Source organism: Heliangelus exortis, chromosome 1 (genome assembly GCF_036169615.1).
Source record: "Heliangelus exortis chromosome 1, bHelExo1.hap1, whole genome shotgun sequence".
NCBI lineage: Eukaryota > Metazoa > Chordata > Aves > Apodiformes > Trochilidae > Heliangelus > Heliangelus exortis.
The window spans coordinates 66,767,792-66,792,665 of NC_092422.1; the positions used below are offsets into that span (position 1 = coordinate 66,767,792).

Sequence of the window (24,874 nt, forward strand, 5' to 3'; positions counted from 1 at the left end):
GAATAATGGTTGTGAATAATACCTCTACTCTGCTAAGGTTTAGATTCAGCCTAGAGCAAGTCCCTTTTCAAGCATGAGCAAACACTGGCTTGTTAGATGTCCAGCACTGAGGAATCTGCATCTGTTGTCCAGAAAACTGGCAGGCTACCTATGAAATTTTCAGAAATAGGCTCTGCATCCACAGGGATAGCAGAGCTCTCTTAATGGAAAACAATCTGGTATCTTTTTCTTTCATCTGCTAAAAAAGCCTGATGTGATTTGAAGTAAAGTATATGTTTAAAAGAAATAGTCCTTGGGATCCAATGTAACACAGAATTAGTGCTACATTGGCAAAGAAGAAGAATGGCAGAACTGGACTGACTTCCTTTTCTGTTGGCAGGCTGCTTAGTCATGAGGGAGATGAAGAAGTTCAGCCCAAAGAAGGAGGAAAGATTGGGTCGAGTACTGATCAATTGAAAAGATTAATATCTTTTTTCCTGGAGAGCAAGGTGAGGAGAACAGCCCCTACAGTAAGCCTTTTAGATCTAGTGTTGCATGTTGCACCAACTATTGGCTTCCTTTTGAAAACTGTTTCTGGTGGTGTGATCTGAAATATTTGGTGTTTGGGGTTGTTTTGCTCTCTAGGATGAGTTCTTATTGAAGACATTTCTGTTCTATTGTAATAAAACTAATTTATGACTATATGGGGAGAATCAGTGCTGAAGCAGCTTCTGCAAACAACCCGAAAGACTAATGCCACCAAGTGAGGGTTTTTTGGTTCATGTCCATGTTTTCTCCATGGGCAGATATGGGTTGCCATACCATGTCTCTGTGCTGACCAAGAACTGATTAGTTTTGCTGGGAGTTTTATTAGCTAAAGTGTTGTACTTCACTCTTTGGCTTTTGCAGTGCTGCAGACCTATGTCTGGCTAAGGTGTCTCAGGCACAGCAGTTTTAAATCTTCCTGCAAAGCTTTTTCCTGCTTTTCCTGCTTTTTTCCACCACTTTCCTACTTTGTATCAGATTGGAGACATGGGGGTTTAAGTGTTGGTTAGCCTCAAATTAAGTTTGTTGGAATACTGTGAGTGAATATATGTGAGAATGGCAAAGCTTTGTAACTGGAAAAAGGGAGAGGAACATATGAAGGTGGTTTTATTTTGATGATGTGTTTGCTTCTGTAAGTTTGTGTTTTTAATTCCTAGCTACACAAACATGTTGCATACCTCATAGACAGCTTGTGGGACTGGGCAGGCACGTTCCTGAAGGACTGGGAGTGCATGACCACTCTTCTGTTAAACAATGCTGAAGGAGATGGAGAAGGTGGGTAAGCAAAGAACTTAGTTTTGTCTGAATGAATCTCTTGATACTGTTTTTTGAGCTCGTTTAAGGTCATTTCATATTGCATTACCCCTTGATCCCAAATTGTGGTTCTCAAGAGCTACAAAGCAGATGCAACACCATGCCTTCCCAATATGATATTTATATCAATATATTTGTTTTATTAGTTACATGTGTTATATATTTGTTCTGTAGTTATGTAATGTTATTTTAGAAACTTTGCAAGAATACTTGCATAATTAAGCCATAATGGTTATGTAGCATCCACTTTGCTTGTCCAAAACCTAAGAACCTGACAGTGTTAACTGATTGAAATGCAATATTGCTGGGCTATTTTTCATGACAATATGAATAACATGTTGAGTTCATTGGCATCTAACACTCTAGAAGATTGGGTTTTTGTAGAATTATTTCAAGGGAGATTTCTTTAACTTTTTCCAGCACAAACCATTCTGTGAATAATTGTCGTAGCAAAGGTGGAGGTGGTCATGTGATTAAAATCAAAGTTTGAAGGCCCAGTGAATTTTGGTACTCAAAGGAGCAGGTTTGACCTAAATGAGATGGTAATTAGTAGGAATAGGCCTCGCTAAAGTTGCTTGTGTTTCTGGGAGCCCAACCCCCTAAAATGTTTAGCCATGAGAGTTACAATCAGTTTTGTGATCAGCAAATGTAGAAAATAATTTTCTTCAAATTAAATAAAACTACTCTTTAGGTGTTTAGTTAGCATACCTTCATCTTTCTTTCTGTAGTGTCTCTCCACAGTGGCTCAGATAAGTGAGTAGGCTTTACAGTAGCTGTTGTTGCATCTTCATTTGTCTTTTGTGTGATGCTGAAAGGAGACTGATTTACTTACAGCACTGAGTGATGCCCATGAAAACACTCTCATTGAAATCATCCTCGCAACAGTTAGAGAAGCAGCTGAAGGTCATCCTCCAGTGGGCAGAGGTGCAGCCAAAAAAGTCAGTGCATCTTAATCTTATTTGTTGTCCTGTAATCACGTTCTCTTTGTCTTATGTGCTTTGCCAGACATCATGTTCCCAGTGGTAGATTTAGGAAATAAAATGGCTTATTTTTATGAAATGACACAGTGCCTTTTGACCTCTAGATCATATTAGTAGTGGATGTTGAAGGAGGTGAGCACTAGAGGAAAACCAGTTGAAACATATTATTGACAAATGGTGGGCATTTTATCAACGAGATATAGCTGTTCAGCAATTTGCATGTAATTTAAGGTTAACAAAACAAAATAAAACAAAGCATCTGGTTGTCTCCATGGAAAAGTACTGATATTTTAGCTTGATACACTTTAGACAGAGGCATGTGATTTAACCTTGGGTTACATGTAAAATTCCACTCAAGTCTAAGAGTTTTTATAATTGAAACAAAATGCTTTATCTGCAGATTCTGTCAGCAAAAGAGAAGAAAATACAATTGGAGGATTGTACCAGAATTACTGAACACTTTATTATCGTGCTTCCTCAGCTCTTGGCAAAGGTAACTAACAGCTGCTTTGTGAATGCATGTTAAATATTTCATTAAAATTCCTACAGTGTACTCATGTCCTGTTTTTTCCTTGCAGTATTCAACAGATGCACAAAAAGTGGCAAACCTTCTGCAGATTCCTCAGTATTATGATTTAGATGTTTACAGTACGGGACATCTAGAGAAGGTGAATAGGAATTGGGATAGTCAGTTCACTTGGAATGTACTAAATGTATGTGACAAAGTACAGAGTTTAGTGGGACTTGGAACAAGTAGGAGACTGTTGAAATATAAATAAATGGCATCATACCTTGAGGGAAGTGGTCTTAATCAGGTCTTATTACTTTTTGACTTGGGGCTGCCAAAGCAAAGCCTTAGTGCTTGGCAGTTCTGATATGCTGTGCCTGACCTTGGTGGGGGATGATCTGTGGTTTCATTTGGTAGGCCCTGCCCAGGGTTTTTCATTTTGGGGTGGAGAGAGGGTGGGTATGCCACGTGTCTAAGCTGGTGTCTCCTAGGAGTTTAATGCAGAATAGGTCTTATTCCCCTTGCAGACTGACTCCCAGCTGCTGGGGAATGGTAGTAACTGAAAGATAAGAATGGAGATAGAGTATCTGCTGATGGGAGAGGGATGGTCAGAACCAGATAGATGAAATCCTTGAAATAGCTTGATGTATTCTTCAGCAGGGATGTTTACAGGGAGGTAACCTCAGGCAAACACTCCTAGGTTAATTTCAGCACAAAACTTGAACTGGAACAGAGAGAGTCAGCAGAAAGTTACCTCCTGTCACTAAGAGTGTTGACCCCAGTTGCTGACAAGATCTGAAACAGTCTTCATCCTCTGCTGCTAAGAGAGAAAACTTTCATTATGTGGAAACATGCCTGTCTTTTGCAAAGGCATTTTTTTATTCCCTACTTTTTTCTTTGGTTTTATGTAATGCCAAATATGTATTGCTAAAGTAGTTGCTTAATTCTTCAGGATGATCCAGAGACCATAGTAGTGAAAAAGAGCTATAAACCCAGAAAAAAAAGTTTAATCCTCTAATCCTGCCCCTCTACTCCTTAGCTTGGAGTAGGCTGGCCTTTATTTCATGTTGGTTGTATGACCTGCAGAGATATACAAGCCTAGTGAAACGTATCTAAAGCATAAGTGGATTTTTGTACAATTTACCCATAATACACCTTTTTTCACCTGCAGCATTTAGATGCTTTGCTGAAAGAGGTAAAAGACATTGTGGCCAGACACTCTGACATATCTGTGCTTGAGGCTTCCTCCAGGACTTATTATATCCTTTGCAGTGAAGAAATTGCCATCTATAACCAAGTGGATCGTGCCCAAACTCAACTGATAGATGAGTTGATGGGACAGCTTAATCAGCTATTAGATGGCTTCTGGAAAAAGGTGAGTCTGACTCATGGAGAAAAATACAGACTGCTTCCCTTTGAAAAAGAAGCCAAAAAATAAAGGGGATATGAAGCTTCTGTTTGCTGTTTCTGTGGGGAGCAGAGGTTTCAAAGATGGGTTTATATCTTGTTCTAATATGCAGATGTATTTTGGTAGGAGTAGAGTCAGGAAAATAATAAATGAGGAAGTCCATACCACCATCAGAGCATTTTGTCTTCTGAATATTCTGGACCTGAGCTCAGTAGTTGCTCCATTACTGTGCCAAAGATAGGTGAGCTAATAAGTGCTGTGGATCTATAGGTGATGAGACTGTTTCTAAAAAGCTATAGTTCTGTACTTCTACGTATTTAACTGTGCACAAGATGTCCTTTTTGCTGCCACTTTGGCTGTAGAGATACCATTAGGGAAAAAAAGCAACCCAGCGCTCTGTAATGCAGATTGAACAGCTTAGGGGTCTTTGAAATAACAACTTTCCCCTTCAAGGAGATCTGCAGAGTCTCCTTCAAAGTTTTTCATTAGTTCTAAAAAGCAGAAACAGCTGGTGGTGATATGAATAGCTTGCTGGCTGAACTGAACAACAGAACCCTGCAGCTGATCTGATCAACTGTGCTGTCATGAACAGGTGTCACACCATGGTATGAGAGTTAACACTGGCAGGTTTTTATTGGACACTCGGATATTGTAAACTGTGTCAAGCCAAAAAATCCCCTAACCTGATTGGATTTATTTTGTTGGTCTTAAATAGATGTCCATGTCGATGTGGGAGAATGTGTACTTATGAGAAACAAGATAAGTGCTAGACCAGGGATTCTTCAACTCCTTCATAGTGTGATCCCTATCTAAATAAAGAGATTTTCTCCCGGAACCCCTCCCTTCTAATTCCTGGTCGTATATACCATCTCCTATAATCATGTAGCATACTTGTGGAAATTACAGCAATTGCATCTATGGGAAAGTATTTAATATATTTTTAGCTATCTTTTAATGTGATCTGGCAGCTGGAAGCATGGGGAGTCAGCACCATGTGAACACTTAGCTTTCCAGAGATCCTTAACAACTGTGTGAGGGACCACGAATGGCCTGTGACTCTGAGGGTTACCACTTCTGTGTTAGCCTAATTGCCAGTTTTCACTCTGTGTTGACAACACTGTAGTCTACTGGGGCTGCCATGGGTTTATTAATGACAGGGACACTTCCTTACACAAAATATCTGTGCAGTCAACATGTTTTGTTTTTTGCCTTGTTTTGTTTTCCTGTGGAGGAAGACATGAGTAGCATGGTTAAAGGTGAAGGAACTGGGGAGGACTGGAGGAGAGTAATTCAGGCTTGTGGGTTGGTGTCATGGTTTAATACTGGCGGCTCAAACCAGGGCAGTTGGTTGGGAAGAGAACATGGCAGTTTCCTTGCCCTCACAGTGTCTAATTGCTTTCTCTTTCCCAAACTTCCCTAATTTAGGAAGAAGGATTTTGTACAGATGCAGGAGAAATTTCCCGGATTCACTCTGCTTTGAGAAGAGTAGCAGCTTTTCATAAGTGAGATGTTTATTTACACAATTTGCTTTCTCATATAAGTTAAGTCTTGACCTAACAGGTGCAAAGTGAGAACTGATTGGTTGATCACTTTAGTAAACTTTTTTCATAAGACAATGAAAAAGCTTCCTGCAAGAGGTGCTGCAAAGTTTAGTTTCTTTTTAACAGAACTGTTCTCTTAGATACGGAGTTCCTTTTAGACTCATTACTGAGGCTGGACCATCAGCCCTAATGTGGCTGAAAAGTGTGTGCTACAGAGTTGGAATGTCAGAGTGGACGCAGAGATCCTCTCTGTGGTGCCTCCCTCCTGGCTGTATGTTTTTGCACTGTCTTGCTGTCAACCCTGGTGGTCAGTGAAGAGGGTATAGTGTATCCAGTCTTTTTTTCCCAGCAGATGTAATCTGCGTTGTTTGTTTTAGTTTATTTGCTCTTCTTTTGTGAAAAGATGGATTTCTCAAAAGCTTGGTTCTACATGGATTATTCACCAAGTAAGTTATCGTGCAAGACAGTAGCAGGTAGAGAAATTGGGCCTTCTTCTCAATGTCTCTTACCTATTCAGTGTGTTAGGGCTGCTGAGTTTTTGCAAGGAGAAGTGTGCAACACTGAGCTGTGAACACTCAGGGGTGTTAGAAATGGTCTTTTAAAGCTGGGTGGGAAAATTGTTCTCTAGAGCTTTTTGGACACTTAAAAAGAGTGTGGGTAGAGTATATGAAAAGGTACAGAGCTCAAGTTTTTTTTCCCTGTCCTCATGACACTGCAGTTTTGTTGTATGAATGCAGGCTGGAAGATTGTGAACTAAAAGCTGCAGTGTTAGATCATGAAAAATTTAATTTCATCCCCCCCTATAATTAATAATTAGTTTTTTAATGTTACTGCTCATATGAGGGCAAAAATAGGATGCATTTAACCTCTTTGATCAGGTGAGATTTCATTCTTTTCTTAGTGTATCATTAATTTTTCTTACTGACTTGCAGTGCCCATGATCTCACCAAGTGGAATCTGTATGACAAGATTGTACGGTTGCTGGTGTTTGAAGTGGAACATGGGAGTTTGCCTGTTTTGGTGAGTTGTTAATATTTAACATTGAAAGAGGTTTTTCTTATTGAAAGCAGGAATATCAGGAAATATTAAATAATCTCATGAATCGATGTCCTGTGAGGCAAGAAGATAATGTTTCTATTTCTGAGTCTGGGAAACTGAAGCTGTCTTTGGCATAACATTGGAAACAGAAAATTCATGCAATAGATTTGTTTACTTTTGATATTCTCCAAAACTGTGCCAGTCATCTTACATATGGATTGATCTTTTGTCAGTACTTTGCATTGGTTGCACAGTCTTGCTCTTAGTACATATGAAATTGTCAGGAGTGTGAGAAACCCCTTATAGATTGTGTGTAACCAGAAATTGGAATACTTAGAAGCTGTCGCTTGCAGATTGACTCTTGGTAAAGATGATTTGTAATTACCAGTTATCTCAGCTGCATCCTTTTGGTTGTCTTTTTGCCTCAACTCAAACATTGTCTGTGCCAAGAGGGAGATACATAGTCTGGGATTACAAACTGAGACACTCTAGCAGGCAGGAATGTTAATCAGCCCTGTTTTCAGGAGAGAACTGGAGGTTATTTGGGAATGGGGTGAAATTTAGTTGAGAAGAGAGAACCTGCAGCCAGGGGGTAGTAGAGGTGGACTCCTTGAGATGTAGCATCAGAGCACCAAAGTTTGGCTTCTGCTCTGAGTTGCCCTCTGGAGGAGTCTACCTTTTATCAAAGGTTGCAGAGAAATCCTGAGAGTCTAAACTGAAGTTAGCTTCTGTGAACACCCTTCCTGGTACATGGCTACTTTCCACTGAATTTATCAAAACATCCAAGCTCTGCAGATGCAGCACCATAGTAATTATGTTTTCAGAAGGCAATGTCTGCTTGTTTGTAAACCTGCTGAGTTTATTTTGAGGCCCTAAACACTTTACAGTGCAGAAATGGTCATGCAAGCAGCATGCAGGATGTCAGGCTTGGACACTTGGTTTAGTCCTAAGCATTTGCTGTTGAGCCTTTCATGTAAATAAAGGAAATTTATTTTTATTTGCAGATGATCCTGCCAGCTCTCCAGTGCACATATTTTTCTCTCCTGTGGAAACTTGCTGCGGTTACAGAAAAGTCTCCCAAGGTTGGCCACTCTGTAATTTTGAAACCCAGAGTTGTGCTTCTAGAAGTTTAAGTTGCTTTTCTGTTCTCAGTTTGCCAGAAGAAAACAAGCTTTCTAAGAAGATAATTTGTGAATTTTCTAGACAAAACCAAACTGAGTTAAGACATTTTCTCTCTCTTCCCTCCTTTCTTTTTTTTTTAAAAAAAAAATTTATCCTTTTTCAGTCTGCAAGAAAATGAGTGAACAATGGTTCACCTCTATTTTCACCAGAAAACATGTGCATTGAATTCTTGGGGCTTGATGTAGATAAGAAGGAGTTTGTTCTACTGCCAGTTTGTTGTTTTCTTGTTTTGAGCAATGAAGAATATTCAGTGAAAACTCCAGGAAGTCCTGTTGCTTTGTTATAATTTTATTTTCTTATTTTACTTAGACATTTCTGGCAGAAGATTTTAGGAAAGTGATAGTTTTCTCATCAGCTGACTATTTACTTTCTTAACTGGTTTTGTCAAGTGTCAAGCTCTGGCAGGTACTTCAGAAGACAGTCTTGTTTAAGGTGCCAGAGCAGAAGAAAACTCTTTAATGCTTTCTCTCACGTGTGAACGTGTACCTGTGTGGCACCTCTTTGTGGTGATTTCCAACTACACTGATTGCTGCTTCTTCTGTATTTCTGTGCCCTTCCCCTGGTGCTCCTGTGTGTACACAACAGGACGCTGACACTGGTGTTTGTTTTGTGAGAGAAATGCTAGCTGGGAGGTTACCCATTTGGTGACTGATTCACTCTCTATTCACGTCCCTTTCCATTCCTGTGTGAATGTCCACGTCTCTCACTGCTCTAGTATGTTCTGCCTTTCAATCCAGACACAGTTTGCCTGACTGATAATGAGGCAGCACATTTTTTAATTTGGCCTTTCGTATGGGAGCACACTTTGATTGGAAGCACAGTGTTACGGCCCACTCTGCAGGGCCAAATCTGGATGTTGGCAGAGAGAAGAGGAAAAAGAACATTTCCTGGACAGCAGCTCTAGGACTGTTTCTTTGCCCCTCCACCTCCCAATAGTGTTAAGGCAGTGTTTTGCCTCCCCCTCTGCTTCTCAGCATGCCCTAGGATGGATCCCCTTTCTTACGAAGATACAGTTGCATAGCATGAAATCCAGTTCTCATTTAAGGGCATTCCTCTTCTATTGACTGCTCAAAGTTCAGTGCAGTGCAACAGCTGGGACCTGGTGAAGTATCACAAAGTCTTTTATGTGGCTGTAGGCAAATGAAATAGTTTTTCTCGCTGGATTTATCTTAACTAATAGAGGTGTCTTAAGTTTCTGAGTGCCAAACTTAGCAGCGTAGTTAAGCTGTGTTCCTTCTGTAATCAATAGGAGAGAGAAGAGCAACTCCAGAAGTCAATTCACACTGAAAATGAGGTGAGATGGGCCAGAGTTCTTACAGCTCTGCTTCCATCTGTAAAGTGAAAATCATTGTCACTGCTTTATAAGGATGAGCTGAAGTGAATAAATGGTAGTACATGCTACTAGGGCTGCCCATCCTACATATGGAGAAATAAAGTTTGTGACTTGCTGAATACTGCCTGCCTCAGCAAGTATGACAGATACATGTCTTACTAGTATTTGTTACATTTCTGCACCAGAGTGTGGGGGGGAAGTATATATTTTTAGAGACCAGCCTCTCTGTCCCAAATGTTGTGCCTGAAAACAAGACATATTTTTAAAAAGGTTATAATTAGTAAGTTGTTGCTACTGTGAGATGTCAGCTTCTTTCATGTCATCAGCTGTGCTGTTTTAAAGGAATAATATCAGTGGAAGGTAGGTGTAACTCTTGCTAGGTTTTATAATTCTCTATTGAATCATTGGCTCTAACATAGTTGTCCTGTCACTTCCCTAAATACATTCCTAGGAGACTCTTTTTGCCCTAAGAAGAGAGCTGAGACGTTTCAGTCAGATTTGCATGTGCTTCCTCCACCATAAGGAAAAAGATGTAAGAGAAAAGGTTTGTGTCCATCATTTATCTGGCATTCATGCTCAGTCCTGTATTTAAATGCCTACCTTTCTTTTCGTACTAGAATTTTCTTCTATTGATTTTTGCTATTGTTTGTCCCTTAGCAGAGAAATAAGTCTTTAAAAAAACCTTGTTGACTATTTATTTTAAAAGAAAAAAAAGTTATTTTAGTTAAAATACTACCAAAGTTAATGCTTTAATCAAGCACAGATATGTGTTTGCATGGGTACATCTGCAGAATCAAGACCTGAATCTGAATGGTTCAATTTGGCAGTTGATAAGTACTTTGTCTTCTGATGAGGCTGATCAGTGTACTGCTTCCTATAACTGCTTTATTAGTTCCTTGCTATGAACAGTACTTAAAAAAAAAAAAAAAAAAAAAAAAAGGGAGAAATTGTCTAGTGATTCACGTGTTGAATGAAAAGTATTCTAGACTAATGAAACTCTTCCTTCCCATGGAAGTTTTAAAATGTTTAGGTGATGTTCTTGCATGACACTTGTAGATATTGTATCCTAAGGTACCAGTTCTGGAAGGGTTTAGCTGTGGCCTTTGACCACACGTTGAGGAAAACAGAAATGTTTAGCTAGCAAGGAAAAAGTGGAATAGAAGCTAGAGTGTGACTTGTGGTGTTTGATGGAGATGCAAAGTGAAACTGGCATGAAAAGTGACACAGGCTCTAAATCCTTTTGTGGCTTTGTTTACTTGATACAGGCCTTCATGATACTCTGTGACTGGTTGCTGATTTTGAGCCATCAGGATTCAAATAATAATGAAGAAGCAGCCAGAATTGTAGATTATCTTCCTAGCACATCACTTCAGGAAAAACTGCTTTTGTTTATCCAGGAACATGTTTTTGTGGAGCAAGAAGAGGAAAGCAAAGGTTAGACATCTTCATCACTGGAGAAACCAAACTGTCTACCACTTTTGCTGTCATTTGTCATCTGCACTGAGCATCTCAGGAAAAGGGGCTGGGCTGTTTTTTTGGTGTTATTTGCTGATGTGTGTCCACTGTTGATTAACCCCAGGAAATACCTGCCAGTTTGCTTGCAGGATAAAAAGGGCTGATGCAGTTGCAGGTGTGGGTGAAAGCATCAAAGTATTTGGTATCCTGACTTTGGAGGCACAGTTGATAGAGTTAGAGGAAGGCCTTGCAATGTGACTCTGCAGTGCATGGACACTTCCAAGCCATCAGAGTAAAGTCTAGTGGATTTTGGTTTGGGGTGGGGTATGGGGCAGATTTCGTGTGAAGCAGTACTTGATGCCTTTTCCAAACATGTTTAGGTGCCATATTGTGAAGGCTTATTTCTTTTGGAAGTATTTTGAAAATATATTGTTCATTGTTGTTTGGAGGCCAAGTTTAAGTGCCAAGCTTTGAAAAAACAAGCATAGTTCCAGGTTACTGTGTTGAGCTCTGTCCTTAAGATGGAGTTCTGTTTTCAGTTTTGGGTGCTGAATTTTTTCAGGTAACAGTGTATATGCAGGAAGTGGTGGGCTGAATTGCTACAGGGAGGTAGTATAAGAGAATCCTTATTGGTGAGGGTAAAAGATGCAACAGAAAAGGTTGCTCAAGTTGGTTGTAGTATCCTAGTTGTGGGTGTTTCTGAAGCAGCTTCTTTTCAGGTTGCATATGTTATATATCTGAAGCTGATAAAATTGATCCCATTTTGGGTTAGACAGCCCAAGATCTGTTTCAAACCCATTTTGTATTATGCCCTCCATTTCTTAGTCCTCCCCACGAAGGATCCCTGTCATCCCATCAGATTCCTTCCTCTCACGTTATGGGTGTGATTGTTTGTGTGCACAGCTGGCAGCTGCTCTGTTTTAGTTTTAACTCAAATTTGCAGATACTTCTGATCAGTCACTCACCTTCTGTTTGCTTCCAGGCCCACAGTTGTGCTAAAAGCAGAAACAGTCCATATCAAAATTATAGGTCAAAAGCTGAACCTTTGGGGCAGCTGATAGATTGCATTTGCAGCAGGAAAGACTCTGTCTCAGCTTTTCTTCAAGAAGCTGTCCCCAGGCACCTTCATAGCTGTGCTGGAAAACTCTTTAAGAGTATTTGTTTTCCACAAGTTATCCAGCTAGTAATTAACCTATGTTCTAGAGACTTGATATGCTCTTAATGATATGAAATAACGTTTTTCTTTCAGTCTTGTTGATAACCACTTGGAGAATTTAATCTGAACTCTTCTCTTGCTGACTGTGCATAGCAATGTTTGTAGGGTTTCTGATGAGTTATGTGCTGGTTTTCTGGCATCTCGTGTTCCTCTGGAAAAAAAAAAAAGTGATTGCAATTTGTCTGGTCTCTTCCATTTGGTGTGTTTGTGCTTTTCTTCTGCACTCTGTTTGGTTCTGTTCTGTAGCTGTGAGCAGCAACATACAAGGAGATTCTGACTAGCAGAAATGCAAAAGCCTTGCAAAGGTCAGAGTAGAAGACTGTGGAAATAACTCATTTTCACTGTCATCAGCTGCAAGCTTTGAAATGGAAATAAACCTGTGTTTTCTGATACAGGCAGTAATGAGCACTAGCATCTGTTGCTTAGTATGTTGACTGCACAGCTGAGTCTGCTACTTAGATGAAAGTTGGTCATTAAAATTGAGATATCTTGAAAAAAGTAGTAGAACACAGCTTCCCTGCTTTTGTTTCCCTAGACCTCACAGAAGAGGAGGAGAGAAAGAACGAAAGTTGCAAACTTGACGACTTGCACAAAAAGAGGAGTCTTCTTGCAGCATATTGCAAGTTAATAGTGTATAATGTGGTAGAGATGACTGCAGCTGCTGAGATCTATAAGTATTATGTGAAGGTAATGTTTTAGATAAGGCTGCTTTGCCTGTCAGTGCACTTTAGTTTTTCAGAGTGACTCCGGTGTTTCTGAAAGATGTGGGCTTAATATCCTTATGGCTTAGGATCCTTTCTATAATCACAAAAGAGCTATAAAATCAAGCAAGAGTGAGACAGATCCTTCCTCGATGCTCTGCAAAGGTGCCTCTCTGCAGACAAAGTAACTGAAACTGAGTAGAGGATTTGTCTGTCTGAACATCTGCTCCTCAGCTTCTCCAGAGAGACCACTGCAGAAAAGCAGTTTATGGCTAGAAGAGTGTTTTAACTATAGAGGTTCTTACAGTCTGGTAAGAAGATGCCTTAGATTTCACAAGTCTCAGTGTTTAGACAACTGGTAGAGCTTCAGGCACTCTGAAGTGGGTTTCAGAAGGGCTGAGTACAGCATGGAGTAGGCAGTTTCCTTTAGTCAAAGCCAATGGGACTTTGGAAATACCTGAATGTGGATCTTGTTCATTACTTCATTGGGCTCAAGGCAAACACTGGTTAAATATGGAAGACCCTCTATTTCTCTCCTGAGGAGGCTTTGTTCTTTTGTTACAATAAATACTTAACAATTTTAGTGTAACTTCAATCCTCATGTTACTCTCAAAGGAGCATATCATTGTTTTAAATATGAAATAATATAATAAATTCAGTTTTCATTTTTTACCCTGGGTGTTCTGATATTGGGAGTGTTTTATGAACTTCTTGTGTAACACAAATAGAGCCTTGTGTTTTGTGTACTCCCAGTGCTAAAGAAGGGGAATGATAATTCTCATTTGTTTTGTTGCTGTTACTAGACCTACAATGATTTTGGAGACATAATTAAAGAAATGTTAAGCAAGACGAGGCACAATAACAAAATTCAGAGTGCCAAGACACTGATTCTCTGTCTTCAGCAGGTAAGGTTAAGCAGCAGGCTAGGGGCTCTTATGACAGTTGTATTCATATTGGACTTTTTTACCTGTCTTGCCATAATTATTCAAATTAATTAAAAAAAATAGTGGAAGAAATAGTTTCATTGCCTTTATTTTCTTGCTATTATTACATGTCACGGTTAAAATGCCTTTCAAATCATTACATCTCATTTAAAATGTGATTTTGTGCACAACTTTTTTGTCTTGTTTTTTATCCTCAAGTTCATAGTGTGTTAGGGCTGATGAGAGATGATGAAGTGTTTCTTGTGACATGGTAGGAGTCTCTTACCCTTAACAGAGGTTAAGGATAATACTCTGTGTTTTACGAACTACCTTAATTCCGATTGAGTTTGAAACCACAAATGTGTCTGTGTCTGGCCAGCTCTAATCCTCCTTCAGTCAGTATTTTTTTCTGGAAGAAAGTGGGTCACAGCTCTTCTGAAGGATCTCAGTTGCTGGAGCTTGCAGCTGCTGAGGCCAGTTAGCTATTTTAGCAGCTGCTTTTGCTGGCTCTGCCCCTGAGTGGGGCTGCTTCTAGGTTGAAGTCGTGCTTTGAGCCACAGAACAGTCTCCTCCCAGGGGGTACTGATACATGAGCTTTGCTTATTTCACACACATTGCCAGGGGCTTAGGTCTGTGAACTAGCCCCTGAAATTTGAGCTTAGATGAGGCTAAGTAGCATTTGGCCACATATATTCTGCTGACATAGTCAGGACTTTGTGTTTAGGTATCACATAGACAACAGGTCCTTTTTGGCCTTTGCTTGACCTTGAAAGTTAACAGGTTGAAGAGAACAAGGTAACTCCATGTCCTGTCAGGCAAAACCCCCAAAACATAGTTTTGATTCGGCTTCAGATGTGCTTTTGACCCAGGCTCACTCTCAGAAATGGGGCTATGCTGCTGCAGACCTTGCTGCTACTTATCTATTCTGAAAGCCTCTTGGGCAAATTAGGCCTCTGGGGTGTGGTACAGAAGTCCCAAAAGGAGATGGGATCAGTGGAGCCATCATCTTCAGGAGTCAGTACTCTGTTTGTGCACGTCATTTTTATTTTTATTTTTCGATTCATGCCTATCTGTTAAGAACAGCAGTGTCCTTTGTGCCCTTGTCCCTGTTCCAGTGGGGTGCTTCTGAAGCAGGTGACTTCCCTGCTCTTCTGTAAGGCTTCTGTCTCTGTAAGCTACCTGTTGCTTGCTGTGCCTGTCTCCGTGTCCTCCTGGTGCTTTCTTTGCCTGGAGGATTTCATAGGGTTGCTTATCTGAGGCTTTTTTTGCAGCTGTTTCAGACACATGCAGGCAGCAGTGGTGGTGTGGACTTCTCCTCGGCTTCCTTCACGAATATGAAAGAACTCGCTCGCCGCTTTTCACTGACATTTGGCTGGGACCAAGTGAAATCCAGAGAATCTGTAGCCATGATACACAAGTATGTGCCACCTAACATCACTTTGCCCGTGGCTGATGCTTTTATTAGTTGTCTGTTTATGACTCTTGATTCTTCTACCGATAGGGAAGGAATTGAATTTGCTTTCCAAGGAGCTACTGGAAAATGCTTCCCTCCTAACTTGAGCTTTCTGCTAATCATCAGTGAATTCTCCAACAAGCTGCTGAAGCCAGACAAAAGACTAGTGTAAGTTCTTCTAAGTCATACACAGTTGTGTTTTGTTAATCCTACTACATGGGACACTTGACCTTCAGTGCTGCAGAAGCTGTTCAAGGGCTTTTCAGAGAACCTTTGAAATCAATCCACCCCTTTGGCTGACACTTGTTGAATTTTGTGGAAGTACTAATTTCATATTGTACGTGCAGTAGGCGTGCCAGAGCTCTTCTAGACATAGTTGTGGCCACACATGGCAATTCTTCTAAAGGTAAAACTATTAATTTGATGGAAGAGGTTTGCAACTTCAATTGGTGCAGCGGTAGGAATGCTTTTCTGAACAGAAAAGTAAAGCCAAAAAGATTGAGGAAGACATAGATTATTATTTTATAATCATCTAATTCTGTAGCTTCAAGACTCGAAGCACACTTATTGCAAAGTTCTATGGAATATATTTGGAATAGAAATATACATGGCAGTATTAATAATGTGATATTTAAGTTCAAGAATATACAGGGCAATATGCCCTGATCCTGTTGGATCCTGTGTTTCAGAGCAGTTTATTTATTATCAATATTTATGTATTTATTTATTGTGTAAATATACAGTTTAATAATGTAAGAATGATAGACTTGTTTTGGCATCAGAGGCACTATGCGTCTGAACAGAGAGATTGTTATGATTACATCTCTTATTCCCTTCTTTACATTCCTCAACTCCAGTTTTGAGAATAAAGTAATGATGTTCCTTCCTTTCTTCATTCCTTCCATTTGACCTTTGCTGTTACTTCCCTAGTCAGTGCTGCTTATTTTTGGATCTGGATCTTTACACTTCAGTCTTGTAGTCACAGACACTGTAAAAACTGTTGCAAAAAAAAAAAAGTATTTCCATTTTCCTGAGATCCTATGTGAAGACATGGGTATGTAAGATGAAACATTAAGATACATCTGCCTTTTTGAATTTCTGAGTAAATCACTCCAGTACCTGAAAAGTTCCACCTTGGAGAATTCATCACCAAAAATAGAAAAAAACCCAACCATCACATCTAGCTGAGCCCTGTGTTACTTGTTTGCTTCTGTTTCACTTTGTCTTAAATTGGAGATTAACTTCTGTGGAGATCATCAACCAGTTTTTATATAGCAAGGGTCAAAGTAAAGTATCTACCTTCCTGTTATTTTACCTGACCAACACAATTGATTAAAGATTGCCAGCTGTCTGGACAATATATTCAAACCCAAAGTGAAAAATACAGAAGAAAAATATTTGTCTTATACAGATTACAACCCCTGGTAAATCTAAAATGGATGATTTATGGGTAGTCACAACTTACCTTTCTATTCTTACACTTTTCTTGGAGAAAATCTTTGAGCTATGACTAGAATTGGTTTTCACAGAGCCATAGAATCATAGAGTGGGTTTGGTTGGAAGGGACCTTAAAGATCATCTAGTTCCAACCCCTCTGCCATGCACAGAGAAACCTCCCACCAGACCAGGTTGCTCAAAGCCCCATCCAACCAGGCCTTGAACACTTCCCGGGAGGAGGCAGCCACAGCTTCCCTGGGCAACCTGTGCCAGTGTCTTACCACTTCATTCTTCACAGGAAAGAATTTTTTCATGATTTCTAACCTAAATCTACCCTCTTTAATCTTGAAACCATTCCCTCTTGTGCTATCACTACACACCCTTGTACAAAGTCCCTCCCCAGGTTTCCTGTAGGCCCCTTCAGGCACTGAAAAGCTACAATAAGGTCTCCCCAGGTCCTTCTCTTCTCCAGGCTGAACAACCCTAACTCTCTAAGCCTGTCTTCATAGGAGAGGTGATCCAGCCTGTTGTGGATGCTTTCTGTACAACTCTGTCCATGTTGTCTGGATTTTAAAGAGTTGTTAATGTGTGGTGACACTTTGTAATAACTAGATTTCTGTTAATCCATCCTTAAAAAAGTTTGTCACTTCATTTACCTCCAAGGAAAAATTTTTAATTAAACAAGAAGAAAATATTTCATCATTGGTGTGGGAAGTTAAAGGTGAATTTTGGTGGTTTTTTTTTTTCCTATGGCTGTATTTAACTGCTTGTCCAGAGCATATACTTCATAATTATATTCCTGAATGTGTTAGATACATTCAGGTAAGCTTATTCATTGAAATTTTTGTGGGAAATACAGAACCTAGCAGGGAATGCACTTTGACTTCAGTTCTTACCGCTTTGGACCTGCCCAGTGCTGCAGAGAACAAATGGGAAACAGTAAAATTCCCAAGGGGAAGAAACTACACTTTTGTCCACAGCTACATTCAGACTGTGTTTCTGGAGTAACAGTGTCTATTTTGGGAGGCCTAAAATGTCTTGCAGGGGCTGGAGATTATATTTCATCTTAGAAATATTTAGGTTTAGCTCCATCATAAATTACTGGATGGAATGTTTTAGGTCAACATGAACTCTTAGAAATAAACATCTGGTTATTTTCATTTTTATTATTGATCATAGTATTGATATCCAGGTCTGTATGTTAACATATGTGAACGTACCTGTAACAGATGAGATACAGAATATAGGCATTTGTTAGGAGGGAGTATATTTCAACACCATCAAAGTATATATGGATTTTAACCTCCTTCTCTGTAATTGCCCTGGCTGTAGCAGTAAAACATCCGACTTGTCAACTGTTCTGTGCCACAGAATGCACACAAAAAATGAAGTATTGAATAACAAGCACCATGGAGGGCCTGATCCCTGAGTCAGCTGAGTCTTTCCATTGACATTGATAGCAGTTGGATTAGACCCTAAAACAGTAGCTACAATACATGCTTGTTTGAAACCAACAAATTCCATTACCAAGGTTTCTTGATCCCTGGAGCCCCTGGAGTCCAGGACTAATTGTTTCAGAGTTGGTGCTTGCCTTAACCTCCTCTCAGCACTGGTTTTCTTGTTTTGCAAAGTGAATGAAATGCCTGATATTTTCCAGGCCACACTCCCAATCAAAGTAAGAATAATATACTGTTCAGGCTGGCGTTAAAACTGTCACTTCTGGTATTTGCTGAAGTGAGGTCTGTTGTAACAACACTGGGCTTGATTTTAAAGTGATGAACTGTAGCTGAAATATAGTGAATATCCAATTGCTAATCCCAAGTCAGATTTGGGTTTTCTTTTCTTACTATTACAAAGTTGGAATGGGTCAGAAAGACTTTGTCAGGAATGCTTGTTTTCAAAAAGAATGTTTCAAAAAGACCTCTCTGCTCCAGAAGAGGTGGTAGCTTCACCCAGGGATTCAAGGAGGCCTAATGTCAAGTCTCTGGATCGAATCAGGCATAGCAGGAATTTGAACTAATGATCCCACATCCTGTGTGTTGTCGTAACTGCAGAGCTGTTAACTGCTTCTTGCAGATGCTTGAATTATTATTTGGAACCGGAGAGAAGTGGATTGAGTTTGAGATGATAGTTCTTGTTTTCAGTTTTGACAAAACAGGCACTTGTGGCCTAAATATACCCCATTTCCTGACCTGCTGCACTATTGAATCAGAAGGAACATCTCTCGCTTGGGATCTCCTTCGCATTGCAGTCCATGAAAAGGGATGAAGAAGAGCCACCAGGAGAAGGGATGAAACCTCACAGAGTTCTCCTCCTGGCAGGATCAATTGGCAGTAACTTTTCCTGCACAGGAAATTCTGTCTAGAGACTGATGTAATTCTGTAATTCCTGTGGATCTAGTGTTGTGTCTAATGCTAAAACTGAAACACTCTTTTACCTTTGAAGGCATTTGCATTTTAAATATTAGGGTATTTCAAATGTCAGATATTTCTGAGAAAAGGGATGCTCTTTCCTTTTCTTTGACATTTCTGAATGAACCTTTGGTGAATGAAGCCAATGCCTTCCTAGCAATACCTTCCCTATGTACTGAGAAAGATATTGAGTTTTCTTATGCTTGCTTTTGTTTTTCTTCAGGTATGCTTATTTACAGAGGTACATAGCAGAACCACTGTCTTGCAGAGGAGACCAGTGGCAGCCATTGATTTGGTACAGAAACTCTTTATTGGCAAATGAAGATGAGGAGAGCTCTGTCCTCAGCAGCTCAGGAGAGTGGTCCCCTGTGGGTACATCTAAGACGTCTTCTTTTAAAAGGAAATTGTCTAATGGTATGAAAACTCCCCTCTCTTCTGGATTTAACTGCATTTGCTTTGCCCCAGCTAAAATGCACTTTGTTCTCTTTCATTAGCAGTACCACTGTGTATTGGATGTTGTGGACTTTCCACTTTTAAGTGTTGCTTTTGCCTTCATCTTTGTGGTTGTTTAAATGTCTCTTCATCACTCAGTAGCACTTGGTTCATTGCTTTCAGCTGTTAAGGGCATTGTTACTTTAGGCCCTGTAGATAATTGAGGCAGGAGAGAGATTTCTAGATCTTCAGCCCAGATGATCTGGTCTGAATCATCTTCTGGGTCTTCTTCTCTCTGATGAATTTCTAGGGAGCCTGTGAAGATTATGCTCCTAACTTAAAAGAGTTACAGTAAGGTGGGCTGCATCCAGACATCAGCAGCTTTCATGTATTTCCAGTCCATACTGAGGTATCCATTGTGTGGATACAGTGGGACATAGTTAAATGTAGAAAGCCATTATGGAAACAGTTGTCAGTAAAAATGGCAGTGTCCAGTGCTATGGACCTGTACAGCTGCATGTGGAGGGAACAGAATTTTTCCAGAGTGTTATTTAGTTTCTTTCTTATCCTTCCTCAGAAATTTTCTTTTCAGTGGCTTGCCTTTAGAATCATAGAATCATAGAATTGGCTGGGTTGGAAGGGACCTCAGAGATCATCAAGTCCAACCCTTGATCCGCTACCGCTGCAGTTACCAGACCATGGCACTGAGTGCCACATCCAGTCTCTTTTTAAATATCTCCAGGGACGGAGAATCCACCACTTCCCAGGGCAGCCCATTCCAATGCTTTATCACCCTCTCAGTAAAGAAATTCTTTCTAATGTTCAACCTAAACTTCCCCCGGCACAACTTGAGACCGTGCCCTCTTGTCTTGCTGAGGGTTGCCTGGGAAAAGAGACCAACCCCCACCTGGCTACACCCTCCTTTCAGGGAGTTGTAGAGAGTGATGAGGTCTCCTCTGAGCCTCCTCTTCTCCAGGCTGAACAGCCCCAGCTCCCTCAGCCTCTCCTCATAGGATCTGTGCTCGAGTCCCTTCACCAGCCGGGTTGCCCTCCTTTGGACCTGCTCCAGGACCTCGATATCCTTCCTGAACTGAGGGGCCCAGAACTGGACACAGGACTCGAGGTGTGGCCTCACCAGCGCTGAGTACAGGGGCAAAGCTTGTTCTTTTGAGTCCCAAAAGCAGTAATTTCTTGAGGGTTATACAGACCCAGCAATACTGAGTCACTTAAGGACCTGGGTGAGATCATAAATCTAGATTGCAAAAATGACCAATGGGCAAATTTAACGGGTTTCATTTTATGTGACTTTTAGCTGGCTCCTTCCATAAATGAATGTTGTGCTCCAAATCTCCCTTTAAGCTTGGCCTCATTGCTTTACTGCTGTGGTGAACATGCTGAAAATGTCCATCTTGAGACCTCTGAGGGTGAGATGAAGAACAAGTCTGTTTATTGTCTGTTTGTTTACAGGGTCTTTGCCTGAAACCAGCCAGAATGAAGCAGCCAGCAAAGCTCCAGGCCTGCAGTGTACTGCCCAGCTTGCCTCTGCAACAGGGAAAAGCAGAAAGAGGCTGAAATCTCGAGAGATGCACTTGCAGGAACATTTGCAGTTCCTTTGTCCAGGAGGGCTGCGGAGGAGATACTGGTGAGTTTTAGGTCTTAAAAGCTCCTTCACTGGTTCTGGTATTGGCAGCTGGGGTCTCTGTATCCACCCTGTGTCTATTTTTTTGTAATACTTTCATAGGCAAAGGGCACAGGGTGTATGCCCCTCCTATCATTTATGGCCTGTGTCCCAAGGGCAGGTTGTAGTTTTGGTTTCATTGGTTCAACATCTACATTTGCTGCTTTTGCTTGACTGTCCCCCAGTGTCACAGAGTTTCCAGGCCTTTTGGGACTAATACTGAGTGTGCTGAGACAAAGACAAGGACAAGGAGAGTTTCCTATCCTGTTTCTAATGTCTGTGCTCTTGATTAGAGAGCTGTGGTGTCAGTTACTCCCTGCCTGTTGCTTCAGCCCGACGATGAATGTTTTCTGCATCTCTGGAAGTATTCTTGTCCCTGCAGATCTGCTACTAACTACCGTGTAACTCGTGACCTTCTTTTAGAGAAGAAGGTCATGGCCATGTGCAGCCTGCACACATGCCTGATGGAAACACCATGGAACTTGGATTTAAGAGAGGTGTTGCAGAAACAGGGAGTCTGGAGTTTACCACTGAGCTCTGTAAAGCACTTAAAGTGCTCAGCTGGGATATTTTACTTTAATACAGTTCATTCACTGAGGTGCTAGGTGCCATTTTCCCATTGGAAGGTAGGTTAAAAGGTGAAACACAAATCCCAGAAAGACTCATGCTTTTCCAGTTTTTTGGGGCACTTGTTGAATGGACCTGGTGAGTACAAGTAAAACAGGAAAAAAAATTATTAAACATGTAGGTGGTCACAGATCCATCCCAGCTTAAGTGAATGTTTTGTTTCTGAACCGCTTTACTGTAAAGCCCTTGGGGCACAACCCTTTTCCTACCTGGGAAATACTGGGCCAGAAACTTTGAGCTGCCTTACACGGATAACTCAGCAGCAGATCTTAATATGGGAACTACTCTGACTGAAGTACATTTGTGCTGCAATAAAATTTCTTGACAATTAGGTTCTTATGGGTTGGCTGTTTTTTTTTTTTTTGTTTTGTTTTGTTTTGTTTTTTCCTCAGCAAAGATGAGATCAAGACAGAAGATGTCAAGCAAGGCAAGGGGCAAGCACAAGACACAAGTGAAGATGTTGATGTTGATGTGGTTGGTGCAGACCAGGTAATTTGGTCTTGAGTTTTTCTGCTCTGAGGGCAACTGTAGTTGAGATGGATAAATGTGAAATCCAAATCTCAGGAGTACTCATCTAGGAGCAAAGGGGCTGCTCTTATGTGGCCCATTTCAGGCTGAGAAGAGGGGTTCTCCCCTCTTCTCTTTCCAGCTGCAGCCATAGTCTCCTCCTTCAGCTTGATCTGCATTTTTAAGGCAATTCTTACCAGACATCCTTAGGTACATTGAACATCAGCTAGGAGGCATTAAGAGGAGGATCCACTTTCCTTTTTCCCACTCTGTGAATCTCCTTGATTAAGAGCCATTTGCTGCAGTTGTTTGGTGTTACTGACACATTGCAGAGATGGCTCTGCTGCATGGCCTGCAGGGAATGTCTGCTTCAGAAATGGTGACTGCATTGTGCTCTTTAGAGGGAAAGACTCAGAATGTGTCTGATCACTGGTCAGCCCTGGGCTCTCTGCTCTTCTGTCCCTTGTTTCTTGCCCTTTTCCAGTCAAGGCTGCTGGGGAGATTAAATTGTCCCCAAACCAGCTGGGGATTTGAAGGGCACAGCCTGGGGGTTGTCCTGTGGGCCTTTGGGATCAGATAATAGCTTGGTAAAACTGCAGCTGTCTGCCTGGGTCTCAGCTCAGCCCTGGGATGGATACTTGCAGGAGGAGAGGACTTTCAGCTCTTTGGCACAGTGGAGTGCAAGGACACCATGGGTCGTGTGGCAGTTACTGTACTGAAAGGGGAAAAAAATAAATAAGGAGGCCACAAGGGTTCCTGTGCTATACCCCTCCTGTCCTCCAAGGGTTTGCTGTGTCAGCCACTGCAAGGGAATGAGCAGTTCCTTTAGGTTTGTCTCCAGCATTTCCCTGATTCTACTTCCAATAGAATCTAGTGTATGGCAGACAGTTTTCTGCAGCAATTCAGGCAGCTCCTTGCTTTCCAGTGGCTCTGGTTATTTGGGATCTAACAGCTACATTTGAAGACCTTGTCTAATTTTGGACCCATTTAAATGAGTTTTTCTTGTTAAACTGAACAAATGGTTTCTTTTCATATATGAGTGGTGTGTTGTGGTTGATTTTTTTTTTTTTTTTTAGAGAAGTAGAGGGGATAAAAGAGACTTCTCCTATTCCTTCCAGATCTGTGCCTTTTAAACTGTAGACTGTTTGGACCCCATTCAGCTCCTCTTGAAGATGGAGAATACAAGAACTTAAGTCTGTGGGCCAAGAGGGGAGCCATACAGAAAATGCACTGCTTATCTAATGTGGCCTTTCTCTGTAGTGCCTTTTCTGGGCTCCTTGTGGTATAGAAGTACTTATTTCCTTTTGTGGAAATGAAATACAATGCTTTCCAAGCACCAGCTATGGCCCAGCTGCTCAGTGGTTAGAAGCTATGCTTTTATTCTGATTCCTTGTGTGCTCTTGTACAATATTTTCTTCATAGCATGAGGCTGACTTAATGATTTTTTTTCTTCTGGTATAGGACAGTTAAGGAGCTGAGAGGATAAATGGAAGTGAAGAACTCACTACCATGGTTTTCTGCAACTTGCCAAACTGAGAATGGGATTGTGATGGCATCAACCCAGGCAGCAGGAGGTGCAGATTAAGTAAAATCTCTCTCTGTAGTCACCCACCCAGAAGCAGTCACAAGCACTGCAGCTGATTTATCCACATTGCTCTTCGTGGTGTTCCCAGTTTGGCTTCTTGTGCTTCTAAGGTTGTGGTTGTTGTGAACAGCATTACTCAACTGCATCCTGATCCTGGCTGGTGCCTTGGGACAATTCCTAACCTAAGGATTAGAATCAGAGTCTTGACAGATACTGATTCAAAGCTGTAAAGTATATGAGACAAGGGTGCTCAGATCAGCAGGGGTGAGCATGCTGCTCCCATTTGAGGTAGCCAAGATGGATTCCTACTTCTTTCCTTGTACCTGAGCCTGGCAAGAAAGGATCCTGGCCCAGCTGTGAATGCTGTGACCTGCAGGATGATGCCAAGAGACTTGGCAGTGCCCTTTCCTGCCCATAAAATGGAAAACCAGGATTGAATCATCTGACTGTATCTCAAAATTCCAGTGCTGACAGAGTTGGGGTTAGTGGTCTGGGGGGATCAGGACATGTTCATCACCCCCAGGAGACTTGCATCAAGACTTCTAAGCAACAAAGAAGGAAATAGTGGACCAGTTGACTGAGTATTTTCCTGTGGAAGAAATCCTTCATACACAGAGATCATGTGGTATTTACTTGGAAAATACAAAGCTTGAAAAGCCAATGTAAATAGACTGTAAAAAGGCACTTCAGAAGTAGTTTTTCCTTTAAGAATTTGCAAATGATCTTCACTTAAGAGTGTTTCAGAGCCAGGAGGGTGTGGAGTGGTAGCTGAGCCTTTGTCACCACTCTATGGAATTGTACACTGCAATAACCCCCCTCAGCTTTATTTTATTTATACAGGATTGTAACTGTGTAAAATAAACTACTTAAACGTTGCTGTCCCTGAGTGACATTCCCACACTAAGTCTGGAGAACAAAGAGCGGCAATGCTCCTGGCCTTAGAGCTTGCCCTGTTATTAAATAAGCTGGGAAGTGCATTCCTACAAGCATGGAAGTGAAAGCCAGGAATGTCTCCCAGGTATCAGATACCCTGAACTGGAAATAGTAAAACATTATGTTTCCTTTTGCATAGTTAAGTTATGCAAGGGGAGAGGTAGCACTGCATGGGATGATGCTGATTC

At 41.0% G+C, this 24,874-nt stretch overlaps 1 protein-coding gene across 4 annotated transcripts in view; it reads left to right on the forward strand.

Annotated features, from left to right (window-relative positions):
* The window catches only part of LOC139797539 (cohesin subunit SA-2-like), a 62,886-nt gene extending 38,258 nt beyond the window's left edge, over window positions 1-24,628 (forward strand). For all 4 annotated transcript variants that reach the window (XM_071746954.1, XM_071746986.1, XM_071746975.1 and 1 more), the window contains 19 exons: window positions 380-488; window positions 1,182-1,299; window positions 2,173-2,276; window positions 2,719-2,811; window positions 2,897-2,986; window positions 3,998-4,201; window positions 5,660-5,736; window positions 6,708-6,795; window positions 7,818-7,895; window positions 9,780-9,872; window positions 10,594-10,762; window positions 12,535-12,686; window positions 13,504-13,605; window positions 14,895-15,040; window positions 15,125-15,244; window positions 19,148-19,338; window positions 20,824-20,998; window positions 22,054-22,150; window positions 23,630-24,628. In XM_071746954.1, coding sequence (XP_071603055.1) covers window positions 380-488; window positions 1,182-1,299; window positions 2,173-2,276; window positions 2,719-2,811; window positions 2,897-2,986; window positions 3,998-4,201; window positions 5,660-5,736; window positions 6,708-6,795; window positions 7,818-7,895; window positions 9,780-9,872; window positions 10,594-10,762; window positions 12,535-12,686; window positions 13,504-13,605; window positions 14,895-15,040; window positions 15,125-15,244; window positions 19,148-19,338; window positions 20,824-20,998; window positions 22,054-22,150; window positions 23,630-23,638 — 2,215 coding nt within the window. In that variant the 3' untranslated portion in view covers window positions 23,639-24,628. The remainder of the gene's footprint in view (window positions 1-379; window positions 489-1,181; window positions 1,300-2,172; window positions 2,277-2,718; window positions 2,812-2,896; window positions 2,987-3,997; window positions 4,202-5,659; window positions 5,737-6,707; window positions 6,796-7,817; window positions 7,896-9,779; window positions 9,873-10,593; window positions 10,763-12,534; window positions 12,687-13,503; window positions 13,606-14,894; window positions 15,041-15,124; window positions 15,245-19,147; window positions 19,339-20,823; window positions 20,999-22,053; window positions 22,151-23,629) is intronic.
* The last annotated feature ends 246 nt before the right edge of the window (window positions 24,629-24,874 follow it).